Source organism: Odontesthes bonariensis, chromosome 13, assembly GCF_027942865.1.
Source record: "Odontesthes bonariensis isolate fOdoBon6 chromosome 13, fOdoBon6.hap1, whole genome shotgun sequence".
Classification (NCBI taxonomy): Eukaryota; Metazoa; Chordata; class Actinopteri; order Atheriniformes; family Atherinopsidae; genus Odontesthes; species Odontesthes bonariensis.
The window spans coordinates 22,502,141-22,515,362 of NC_134518.1; the positions used below are offsets into that span (position 1 = coordinate 22,502,141).

General features: G+C 38.7%; 1 protein-coding gene across 3 annotated transcripts; it reads right to left on the reverse strand.

Annotated features, from left to right (window-relative positions):
• Positions 1–736: 736 nt before the first annotated feature.
• Positions 737–7,076, reverse strand: stx5a (syntaxin 5A). Of its 3 annotated transcripts, none has more exons than XM_075481584.1 (12): positions 6,974–7,076; positions 6,337–6,521; positions 5,698–5,768; positions 5,349–5,404; positions 5,182–5,252; positions 4,966–5,082; positions 4,651–4,707; positions 4,457–4,538; positions 2,746–2,832; positions 2,496–2,599; positions 2,243–2,364; positions 737–2,007 (listed from the first exon to the last, which is right to left on the reverse strand). In XM_075481584.1, exons 2-12 carry the CDS (start codon positions 6,397–6,399, stop codon positions 1,848–1,850), a joined length of 990 nt encoding a protein of 329 aa, XP_075337699.1. In that variant the 5' UTR covers positions 6,400–6,521; positions 6,974–7,076; the 3' UTR covers positions 737–1,847. The 3 variants fall into 3 exon arrangements, with proteins under 3 accessions (XP_075337699.1, XP_075337700.1, XP_075337701.1); XM_075481585.1 differs by having other exon boundaries at positions 6,337–6,455; positions 6,974–7,074; XM_075481586.1 differs by lacking the exon at positions 2,746–2,832.
• Between the last annotated feature and the right edge of the window lie 6,146 nt (positions 7,077–13,222).

Here is a 13,222-nt window from a genome sequence, read left to right on the forward strand (position 1 = left end):
CACTCAAATGATTAATTCGATGATCCTGAAAGGGTCAACGTTTCTTAACTTGTTAAGGCCTCCTTCATTCCGGTCTGTGATAGTGACTGACTGCAGCTGGTTTGACGGGAGATTTTACAACGTGGATGGAATAAAGAAGGACTACTGATTTGCTTAGCATGACCTCAAACTATTAGCTGGACAGAATGGCAATCCAACAGGAAAATTACTCTGATTAAACTTCAAATGGTGGTGAAATGGATAAAGCAGGCAAACATTAAGCTTATGGAATGGATTCTCCAAAGTTTAATCCTACTGAAAACATCTAGCTGTACTTAAATTCGAAGTCTGTATCTGGAGACAGATGAACTCTATTATTTCTGCAGAGAAGAGCGGTCAAATATCCAAACGTAATTTGCTAAAAGCTTGTTGAGAACTTCTGGTAAAAGTGACTTTTAAACAAATATTGGTGTCCTGGTCTACTGCAATTATAATTATAACCCTGTGTTTGCTTCAGAAAGCCCTAAATGTTTATTTGACATATATATGTATATATATTCAATTCAATAATAAACTTTGCCATCTTAATGCACAAGTATAAATAAACATTCAATAAGAGCTGCATGTGGATCTCATCAGGACCTTACTAGAGTTAAATGAAAAAAAGTAGAATATAAAGTGCGTTTGTAATAACCCGGCATAGCTAATTATATCACCGACTAATCCTCTTATCCCAAGAAAATCCTTAAGACATGAGTGCCAGCATCCCGTTATCGTTTATTAATGTGCGCTCTCTTATCAATACATTATCGTAACTATTTGCACTTTATACAATGAAGTCAAGGCATTTGGCTAAAAAACAGGGAAAACTAGGAACAATGTTTTCTTTCGTTTTAAAAAGCTGTGGTCATTTACAGAACATCCTGTACATCAGGTGAAGAAGGGGGAAAACCTACAACAGACATCCAACCAGACACTTCCAGGGACTCTGGCTTCATTGGTGGGCATTCCCAACCAGAGTTACCCCTTCATAAGCACTGATCCTCACTGCAGCACAGCATGAGTGAGGATTAAACCTTTTTAACCATTAAACCTGCCTGCTGGCTGCCACCCAGATAGCTTCATTTAAAACAGAGCTCTTACGTAACTTTACACTTTGTGTCTGAATTTCACTGCAACCTTCAGTTCAGCTGGCTGTAACTGGGGTCTTTAACTCTTTGCATTATGTCACAGTTCAATAACATTACCCATTTGGCAAATAAACTTTGAAAGCAACACAAAATTTAACTGGGTAAAAAAAAAAATAATAATAATGATTCACATCATAAATTACTGTTGTTAAGAATTACTGATAAATGAGACTGTCGTGCACTTCCAATAAAAAGAAGGTAAACTAATAAGCAAAATCATCTGAGACTGGGCTCCAGTTCTAGTTTGGCTTTGAAATAACAAAAAGGGATGAATGAGGTAAAACGGGGTGAACAAAAGGGAAAACATAAGACAGTTTGCAGAATCAAACCATTAAATTATAGCCATTTCGATTAAATGTTTAGGAATAGTTGGTCGAAGTACAACGAAGAGCACCTTTTTTGCTCCCTCTCTATACAAAGTCGGTATTTTAGACCACTTATTAGTTTTATTTGGACAGAGTTCAAGCTCTTTATTCTTCCCCAAACTGTCAAATCAAGAGTCTGTGGCTTGGGAACTGACAAGTCTGTATTTATTTTAATGGATCCCAAGTCTCCATTAAACCGTAACAGAGAAGTCTGTCCTCCAAGCATGTTGTGTGGACATTTGTCTCGGTCCAACTTTAGCTTCATAACCCCTTCAATGTGCTTTTCTCCTCCCCTCAGCTGCTCTTCTTTGCTTTAAGCAAAGAAGACGACAAAGACGATGAAAAAGACAACGAGGACAAGAAAGATCTTGATCATCAGCCAACGGTTGGAGGAGACTGATTGGAAGTATTTGAGGATCTCTGTGTGAGCAGCCTCCACGTTCAGCTGGGTGTCCTCCACGTTGCCGTCGATCCTGTGAGAGGGGGACAACGACACTGTCATCCATCTTTACTTTTTAAAAGACTTAACCGCAGTCCTTTCTGAGACTCTGTCTTGTAAATTATTTCAGTTTCTCAACCCTTATGCAATGTGTGAGTGTGTGTAATGTGTACGGCGGCTTGTACTGTAGAGTGCTTTGAGTGGTCAACAAGCCTTGAAAAGTGCCATAAATTAACAATGCAGTTTGTCTATTTCTATTCCCATCTCACCTCTGGATGGTCTCCTCTTGCTCTTTGACCATGTGTGCCAGCTGCTGGAATATGGAGCCCAGTTCCACGATGGTGCTCTCAATGTTTTGCATGGTGTCCGCACGGCTCTGGATGTATGAGTCCTAAATGACACGGCATTAAATATTTAAAAAGGGACGAGTATCTAAGTTGCATATTTCTGGACCGACATAAAAAACTAAAAGCTAGTTTTCCCTCTTCAGATGTCTGACTGTGACAAACACAAAGAGTCTACCTGCTCATCAATGAGCTGGAGTTGCAAAGGGTTGTTCTGGGAGTCCATATCAATGGCCACGGCCCCCATGCTTCGGGACTCATCCTGCATCAGGACCGAGCTCTCTGCAGGGAGACAACAAGTACAACGCACTCGTGTTCAACAAGATCAGACTGAAACTCTGAATGGTAGAGGGGAAAAGCAGAAAGTACAGCGGGCATTTACAATAGCTAGTTATACCCACTGAGAGTCAAACGTTCCAGGGAAATACCTTTTAAATTTGTGGTTGTATAGCCCTGGTAGTCATTGCGCGGCTCGCGAGCTGCATGCGGCTCCTGGGCCCCTTTTTTGCGGCTCCCTAAAATATGTTTTCATTTTTGCATTACAGAGGACCAAATACAGTAATAGTCATTCACAAGGAATTCGAGCAGTTCCCTACTACAACAGTTGTTGTTTTGAACACAAGTACACTGGCAGTGAAAAAGTCTCCAAAACCTGTGCTACTTTTAAAAGAAAATTTTAAGCAACATGTTCAGTGTGTTGAAAACCAATATACCATGGTAATTGTTCTCATATGCACATGTTTGCCTGCCATATGGGCTCCATTTAAGTACATACTAAGAGGCAATTTGATCATAATGGGACAATTAATAGGCTACTGACAGGGACATGGACTAAATACTTCTGCAATCGCCTGTAAGAAAAATAAATCCTGTTGGAGCTTAAGCACAGAGATCACAATGAAAACATTTTCATTTAGACGATTATGGAGGTTTTTCACCTTTAAACTTTAACATTACAATCCATCTTATCTGTGTTACAAATTGTTCAGTGTTCACACAGAGCATTTAGTTGAAATTCAGCCAAAAATGCTGATATGAATGCTCTTCATAAACATTTTCCTGGCAGTGTAAATGCATGTACAGGAAGTATTTGAGCTCCCATCGTTGTTTATAGGGTCTTTGATTAGTATCCCCATGTTCAGCAACAGGATGGACTGAGCAGAGGCCAGGACGTGGAATATTACCTCCAAGCCAAAACAAAGAAACAACAAAGGTGTGTTCACTCTATTACTCTTAAAAACTAACAGCACGATTCTTTATGAAGTGAAGGAAACGTCTTGTGGTTTTAATCTGGGAATTTATATTTTCGAAGCGCGCAGATGACCATGCATGTAAGGTTACACCACTTAGTCACCTTTCACCTTCTTCTGGGCTGCAGGAGATAATGTTTAGATTGGGATTTGAATGCATTATGGCTGCTTGTCTGCTCAAACCATGTGAAGCATTTAAATATTTTTACCACAGCCAATAGATGAAACTTAAAGGTAGGGTAGGAGATCCTGGATTTTGAGTCCAGCAAAGCTGCATTTTGAAAATACACCGGTAAAAAGTCCCAACCCTTTTCTTCACTTTTCCCCCGAAGGCACATGAACGTGCACGAAGGTGCACGAGCGCTGTTCTGACAGCAAGCATCGATCGTTGCCGTATTTAGTATTTAGTATTTAGTTTATGCTAACTATACGTTTAATAATGCTAGGTGCTAGCCAAGCTGGCTCTAGTTTAGCTGCCTGCCAAGCTTCGTTCACGGATGGGTACGCGCACGGGGGGGGGGGGAGCAGATTGCAGATTGCAGTTTGATAGACGGCATCAGAATCCAATCATTGTGAACGGACCGTTTTTCCTAGATTGTACGTTCTAGAGGCCACTAAAACTTTTCATATTTGTGTCAAAACTTTTAATTAATTGGTTGCAATGGGGGTGTGAAGAGTATTTCAAGCAATATGTAAAAAAATGTTCCAGAAAAAGATCCCCTACCCCGCCTTTAAGACTGAACTTGTCCCACAAAGATTTTCAGTATAGAGTGAACACGCCATAGCTACATAAACTCTATGGGTTTACCTGCCGTTGCCGTTAAATCCACAAGAGAGCTGGGTAAAACAACTTTACGTCTACAAGAGTAAAGCCGAGATGCAGACTTACTGAAGTTATTGGACATCGGAGAAGAAGACGTCACAGGAGGCTGGGAGAACTGCTCTCTCCTGCTGCGCTGCTGCTTTAGGTTCTGCAGAAGAGTTCAAAGATAGTTAAACAAAGAAGGTCCTGAGGCAGGATCCAAACTTTAGTTATTTGTGTTTTTGCTTTTGAATAATGAGAGTATAGAAAACATTTCTCACCTCGGTTCTGACCTCTAGGACTGATTTGAAGTCATTGGACATTGAAGCCAGTTTGGACTGTGGACGACAGAAATAAACACAGATGAACAAATTGCTTTATTTGTGCTTTACAAAAATATCTAATTGATCTTAAAGACATTGTTTTCTTTAAGTAAACATTTTTCTGGATTTCACTTGTTTAAAAATGTAATAAAATTCTTCCATAAAATAGCAAAACAACACAAAAACTGAGGTTAGCTGGATGTTAGTGGTTCCTGTCACTTGGAATCCATAAGCATATATATATAAAAAATAAATATAGGTTAATCAAAATACCTGTAATGACACCACTATAGTGTTTGAGTGGGTCTGGATGTGTCGGCCACCCGGAGTTCCGCGGGACCTCACCAAGTCCTGCAGCTGTGCTATCTGTTTGTTAAGACTGTTGATGTCCTGCAAACAGTGACAAAGGATAAAGAGGAGTCTCTATAAGAATCAAATCAATATCTAAAAGAACACCACATTCAACGAGCTGCTACTAAGTCAACTCACTTGTTTAATGATATATGTTAGCTCCTCAATCTCCACTGCCTTGTCATCAAATAAAGATTTCCTTTTCGCCACTAAAACAGCAAAGTGACAACAAGCAAAATCAGCAATTTGGACAATATTGCATACAAAAACTGTCAATGCTGTGGATATAACATAAAAACACTTACAAATGGTGAGCTTTTCCAGTTTGGCAAATGTGTTGCTCAAGTCTTTCCCAATTCTCCTACAAGGACACAAAGAGGAAGAAATCCTTGTTATGCACATACTAAAGGAGAGCTCCGTTTGCTTGTTTACATTCTTACGATAAGTTAGATTCGATGATTATATCAGGTTTTTTTTCTGTGTCTCTCTTCTTACAGCCTCAGTGGTAAACCAGGCTAAACCAATCCTTCCACTAAAATTCAAGACTGGTCTTCTCAGTAAATTAACAGTAAATGCAATTAACATGTGTGCTATGAACATAAAATAAGGATCAAATATTTATGAGCTGCAAAAACAAGACTGTGAAGATCTTACTTGGCCATAACTGTGAAGTCACTTCGCTGCCTGAGAGCGCTAAGGGCTGGTTTAGTGGGCTGGACTCCATTCTGACGTGGGAGACACACAGTTATAAGAAATTCAGAGAGAAAAAAAACAAAAACAAATGTAACTCAAGATAAAACAGTGATGTACAATTAATTCCTCTGTTATCAAAAGGAAATTTGTTGAGAATAACATGGTTTATCTGCTAAGCAACATGTCGCTTTATAAAAAGTCTATGTGGTATGCCTTCTTTTATTACTCTAATATGAATCTAAAATCAGTACTGTGGGCTTTAAGTCAAACTGAGTAGAACATTCTTTTCAGACTGTTTCAGAGAGGCACTTTTGTGATAAAAACCCTTTCAAATGTTTATTACAGCCCACATCAATTTGATCAACCTAAAGTGGAACTAAAACAAGGAACAGAGGTTAAGAATAAACTAGAAAACAAAACCAAAAGTAACCAAATCTAACACTAAGACAAGCTAAAGATAAAATAATTCACACTAGTGTAGCAAGTGTAGAGTTTCCTGTATCATGAAGTTTGGAGCAATGTGTTTAATTACTATATAACGATACTGTTATTATGGTGTTGTGGTGACTGGTGTTTACAGACTGGTGTTTACAGACATACCTGTCTGCCCTGGAGAGATTTACAGGCCGACTGAAACTCGAGGGTCCGGTCACGGCACGTCATCTTGCCGCCGGTTAAGGTGCACCAGCCCGCTGTATAGCAGAAACCACCTGAGACTCCTGTCCGATTAATAAATAGTAAGACCTCCCGATGCGTGGACAAATTCACATCCAAGGTGAGGTATCCTTCAGGAACACATGTACACACATGTTTGTAGTAACAGAGAAAAGCATATTCTAGCCTATCAGGTCGACAACTTGATATTTAACAGCCAATTAAGCTAGTTTAATCAGAAATGGAACCGTTAGCACAAACAACACTGGTAAGATACCGACATAACCCTGACAACCGTGGAGTAAATTGTAATTAACCGTCTAAACTTACACATAAACCCACAGAAGAGCTAAATATAAATATAATTAGGTAACAATGATTATCTAAAGTCTCGTAAAAGGCCGCCCATCACGACACAGCTGATCACGGCCTGACCGGCTAACCACAGGCTAACGTAAGCTAAAGAATGCTAACAGGATTTTTGTGCGCTTCACCTCTTCTTAACACGACCTAATTTAACCTGAACAAACAACAATGTGTTTATTCTTACTTAAAAGACAAAAATGTAGCAGTTCCAGCTTACTTGATTCGATATCACATCATTTTTCAAGAGCCGTCGATGTCTCTGGTAAGAACTAATCAACCTCGGAGTTAAAGTTCCAATCCGGGTCATTTCCGGAATTGACGTCACTGCCACGTCTACCTTACAGAGGCTGAAAATCCCTGCAGACCCAGCTGCTCACCACCAGGGAGCGACATGTCTCCTACATACAGTGCTACAGAGGAGGGGACAAAAATGATTTAGTTTTGACAATATAAGGAGGTGAGAATAAACCAAAAACAAATTAGTGCCAAAAATGATGCAATAAAGCCTAACGCTAATTTCAATTGTGGGTCTTGGTGTTAGTTTTTAATAAAAATCTCCTTCAACAAGTGAAGCAATAAGATTAGCTTCACACTTTAAGATCCTAAAACTGATTTATTTATTATTAAAAAAGTATGTTATTTTGAAAAAAATGTAAGCCAATAATGTTGCTCATTAAAATTTGTAGAACCGTTATGGGTCATAAGCAACCTGTACGCCAGGTGAAAAATGCTCTGTTTGGTTTTGGGGATAATTTCCCAAAGTAGCAATAGCCTGTTTCGCACATATGATAAAGAGTTTTGTTTGGTACAATTGTCAACATAACTGATTCCATCAAATGTTATCTTTTTTCACATGTTTGATCAAAAACATCCAGAATCATTACTATTTTAGGTGCATTTCTGCTGCTGTTGCATGGATGTTTGCACTAATCTCATTAAAGTTAAGAGTAACTACAGATGAATATTTGTCATAGTCCAGTTAAAACTGTCTCAACTTATAAAATGCATATGATCAAACAATTATCAGAGCACCTGCATTATGTTTGGCAAATTATTTGAATATATAAGTTGGAGTCTATCAATAAAGTCACCACTGCCTGAATTGTATAATTGTATTAGGCTCAGTATTACAACCTAAAAAAGTTTGGAAGCTTTGTAAATTGCAGATGATAACAGAATGCTATGTTTTTGCAATTCTCATAAACCTTATTTAATTCACAATAAAACATAAAAAAAAAAACTTATTAAAAGTTGAATGTAAGACAATTTTCTATTTCATGAAAAATAGTAGCTCATCTTGAATTTAAATGCAAGACATCTAAAAAAAAAAAGTTGGGACAGGACCATGTTTACCACTGTGCAACATCGCCTCTTCTTCCCAGATGTTTGTCTGTAAACATCTGGAAACTAAGGAGACCAGTTGTTGGACCTTTGGGAGTGGAATGTTGTCCTTTTTCTTGTCTGATATGAGATTATAGCTGCTCTGTTGTATTTTGGTTTTAATTTATTAATTAATTGCCATTCCATACCCACTTTATTCAAAACAAGGCCGGGGGTTTATCACAGTTGTCATCGGGTGAACGGCACAGTACAGTCTAGGACAACACACAAGAACTTTTAGGGTTTTATGATGCACCAAATTTGCTCAAGATTTGGATTGCATGCAGACCAGTTGAGCACCTGCATTCATGATTTCCAAAAATAATTTCCAGTTTCACTTCATCTGATGGTATGGTATGGTATGGTATGTTTTTATTTGAACAGGGACAGTGTACAATAAACATTGACCATGAGGAAAGATGCTTTGTACCAGGTTATAGCAGGAAATGCTAATTTCCGACTGTAGTCCCTGAGCAGGTTGGTGTAACAAAACTGATTCTAAAAGGTACATGAGCACGTGACCATTTCACCATACATTTTCACATATAAATAACTATCATTTAATTTAATACACAATACAAGTTGTTCCACTTTTTGCATGAATATAATAAATGAAAAATAAAAAAACATCTCTCATTTACACACAACATTCACTCTCTTTGGGCCAGCCACTCTCACACTCACTCCTCATACATGTGTACAGGTTTGATTTCTTAAGAGCCATTTTTTGGTTCGTTTTGCAAATGCTTTTAGGCCAGTGCATGTTATGATGTCTGTTGGTAACGAGTTCCACTGGGTCACAGCTACAGACGAGAAGGCTGACCTACCAAAGGAGGTCCTGCATTTGGGGATACAGCACTCTCCTCTAGTGGTCGATCGAGAGGTGCGTGTCATTCTGTCAGAGCATAGCCTAACAAATTTTCTTAGGGGAGGAGCTGAAAGACCATGGATTATTTTAAATAGCAAGTAAACGTTATTATAAAATATTTGATTATCAAAATTAAGAATGTCATATTTAGTTAAAATCATACAGTGGTGGTACCTTCTTGGCTTTTTATCATGAATTTTGAGGGCACTTTTATACACAGATTGAAGCGGCCGCTGGGCTGTTTTTGAGCCCTGTGACCAACTCGAAATACAATACATAAGGTGTGGTAAAATCATGGCACTTAAGTACATATGTGAGGCCTGTGTTGTGAGGGACCCTCTAATATATCTAAAATTGGCAAGATTAAACTTCATACTGTTTCCCATTTTTTTAATGTGATTTTTTAACGTGAGAGTAGGATCTAGAGTAACTCCTAAGTAGGTGAATTCCTCAACATTTTTAATTTTTTGCCCATAAATGTAAATTGTAGGATGATTTAGGTGTTTCACTTGATTTGTAAAATACATAGCGACTGTTTTTTCCATATTAAGTGTGAGGCAGTTTTGGTACAGCCAGTCAACAACCTTTTGTATTTGGATTGTTAATTGTTTTGCTACCTCAGCTTCATCTTTTGCATGTAGAAACAATACAGCATCATCAGCGTACACAATGATGTCAGCGGTACAGGCTAATGGGAGGTCATTGATGTAAATACTAAAAAGTAAAGGCCCCAAAATGGAGCCCTGCGGCACTCCCATGGTGTATTCTTTCAGTGGAGATAAGATGTTGTTAAGTCTCACACACTGCTGTCTGTCGCCAAGGTATGATTTGAACCAATTTATTGTTTCGTCAGAGAGTTTGTAGTTGGACAATTTGTTTAATAGGATGTTGTGACTGACTGTATCAAAAGCCTTTCGTAAGTCGAGGAAAACGACTCCCACTACACCACCTCGGTCTAGCTTTGATTTCTCAATAAAAAAACAGCAGGCCGTTTCTGTTGAGTACCCACTTCTGAATCCAAATTGAAGGGGGTTTAGAAGTGCAAAAGAATTTAGATGCCCAATCAACTGCTCTGCTATGATTTTTTCATAAATTTTTGAGATGGATGGGAGAATACAAATTGGACGATAGTTTGTAATCTCTGTCTTGTCCCCTGACTTATGGACTGGTGTTACAACCCCAATTTTAAGGGCAGTGGGAAAGGTGCTATCCCGAATGGATTGATTAATTGTTTTTGAAAGAGCCAACTTTAATTTGTCACTATGTTTTAAAAAAAAAAAGCACAATCAATACCATACAAATCTTTTGCTTTACTGTTTTTTAGTTTCCCAATGACTTTACCAACCTCTTCTCCACTTACAGGTGTTAGGTTAAAAGCCAGCGGATCCTTATTAAAGGAGGGGATGAAGCAGGTTATTGAAAATGATTGTGCCAATTTATGAACCGAGTCAATAAAGTATTCATTAAAATTTGATGCAAGAGCAGCACTTTCATTTTGAAGCGCACCATTTATTCCAAGCTGTAGAGATTATCATTTGTTTTTTGGTGTCTGCCTAGTAATTTATCAATATTTTTCCACAATAGTTTACTATTTCCTTTTGCTTCCTTGATTAAATTTAGAAAGAAATTTGCTTTGGTTTTCCTTGTCAATAAATTTCAAGTCAGAGAAGACTGTGGTTAGTCTGGATCATGTTCTCACTTGAGTCCATGCAGTGATTTCCAGGACAGAATCAAGTCTGTTTTCAATGCAGCGCTGCCTGAGAGTCCAAAGAACACAGACATCCAATGTTGATTTTCAGCCATATCCCTTGTGAAATGGCTTGAGGAACATTATTCTGAAATTTTGTATCTTTACTTCACTTCTGAGAGACTCTGACCCTCAAAGGGGCTCTTTTTACACCCACTAATGTTACTGACCTGTTGTCAATTTACCTAATTGGTTACTTACTTTTCCAGCAATTCGTTGCCATTGCAACTTTTTTGAGACGTCATTGCCATCAAATTCAAGATGAACTGATATTTTTCATGAAATAGGAAAATGCCTCACTTTCAACATATGATGTATTATGCAAATCAATGTATTCTGTTTTAATTTGCTATTATTTTTGGGGCTTTTTATGCCTTTATTATATAGGACAGTGAAGAGAAACAGGAAGCAGAGAGAGGGGGAATAACACGCAGCAAGGGGCCGTCCGATGCGGGATTCGAACCAGGGCCAGCTACAGCGAGGACTATAGCCTCTGTACATGGGGCGTCTGCTGTACCCACTACGCCACAGACCACCCCTTTTCAAATATTATAAAGTGTCCCTACTTTCTGGAATAGGAGTTAAAGGATATTATCTCCTACCCCGAAAGAGAAACTTGATGCTTTTATTGTCATTCCTTTCTTCTCTGTGTACATTCACAGCCATAATTCTAGAGAAAATTACATCACCTTCTGTTTGCTATGTTTTCATTTGATTAAAAGTTCAAATGTGTCAAATGTGTAAGTCAAACTAAGAGTCTAAATATCAGATAACAGACCAGGACCCACCAGATCAATGTGTCAGTTGACATATCGTGTTTTAGAAGTTTGTATCCTCAAAGATGGGATTTTCATAATTTTACCCAAAAAAAATGCTTTGCTGGAAATGTGACACACTAGGTGCTTTTCAATAGCACAAATTAAATACATTTTGCAGTTTATGTTGTAGGATTTTAACCTACAACCTCGACAATTTACTTTAGATTCATAAAAGGCACCTAATGCAATAGATCAGTGTGTCATTTCAGATCAAATTGGATGTGCCACTTGGACATTTTGTCCTTGAAGGAAAAGTTAGCTTTTAAATGACTACGAGCAGAAAAGGCTCTAGATAAGCAGACAGAAGACATGATTTGCTGCTGCTTTGGGTGAGTCGACCTGCAGGTACGGTATGAAAAGAGGAAGATAAGATCCAGCAGGCTCTCTGATGTCCTCTCACTCCTGCTGGTGCCCGCATCCTCCTCCTGACAGGATCAAGCATGCCTGAACCACAACTATGCCCTCACTGCTAGACCCCAACCGCAAAAATCCCCAGCTCTCCACCATCCTGCTTGAGCCCTGCACCACTCCTGGTCTACTTCACCTACACACCCCATCACCTTTTATACCTCCCTTTAATCCACACAACATATCTGTTCTTCTATTCATTCTCTCAAACATTATTTGATGTTTGCCCATATTGGCTCCAAAGAGAACAGTTTCTTCTTCCAAATAAACCTTCCTTTTCTTTGTGGTCTGATCTCTTCTGCTTTTGTGTATTGTATCTTTTTATACTTCTTTGTTATCCAAACTTCTTCCACATCAGCAGGATGGTCAACTGATTGCTTTGGTTGTGATTGAGTATGTCAACAATCTCCGGTTGGATCAGCACAACTAGAATTCCCATCAGGATCAGCTTTGCTGTGTGTTTGGTGGTACAAGGCGTGTTAGCCTGTTATCGTTCTGCACTTCCATTGTAAACTTTAAACATGATGATGGAGTTAAACATTAGATTATCCTGTTATAACTGGAATTTCTTCATCAAGGCTGTCATCTTCTGACGAAATTCTTAACTTGTTGACTTTGCACATGCTGTTTCCCATGTAGTAACAGAGTCGTAAATCTTTTATCAAGGTTGACGTCCTTCAGTGAACTGAGGTAGACGAGGTCTGTGGATCCATGTTTCAGTTGAAGATAACACCATTTGTTTGTTCTGTAAAATGAAAAAAAAATCTTTGTATTCACAGGAGACTTTAAAAAAAACTTTCCTGTAAACACGCTTGAATCTTCTTTACGCCGCTCACATTGAACCGAATCTCCCTCTTTCTCTCCCACTCTTTTTATCTGTTTTTCTCTCGCGCACACTGTACCGCTGATAGCATCTAACAACATACAGTTGCAGGCCAGATAGCGTCCAGTACCTGCTTCAACACAGCTGCTGCTACATAAGCTGGGAGGAAACCATGGCTGGAGTTATTAGAAAAACAATGAGTCTGAATGCAGAGAAAAGCAAGGTGGAAAAATACAGGAAGTCCTGATACAAGTGCAGAGACTGAGAGAGACAAAGCCAAAAAATGAGGGGTGCAGGGGGATGGAGGGAGGCAGACACATGCAAATATGAAGGAAGGGAAATTAGTGCATGAAATCACAAGGATACTGAGAAAGGCATGATGTTGCATTTTTCAGAACAATTCTTGGGGATTTCTGAGGTGC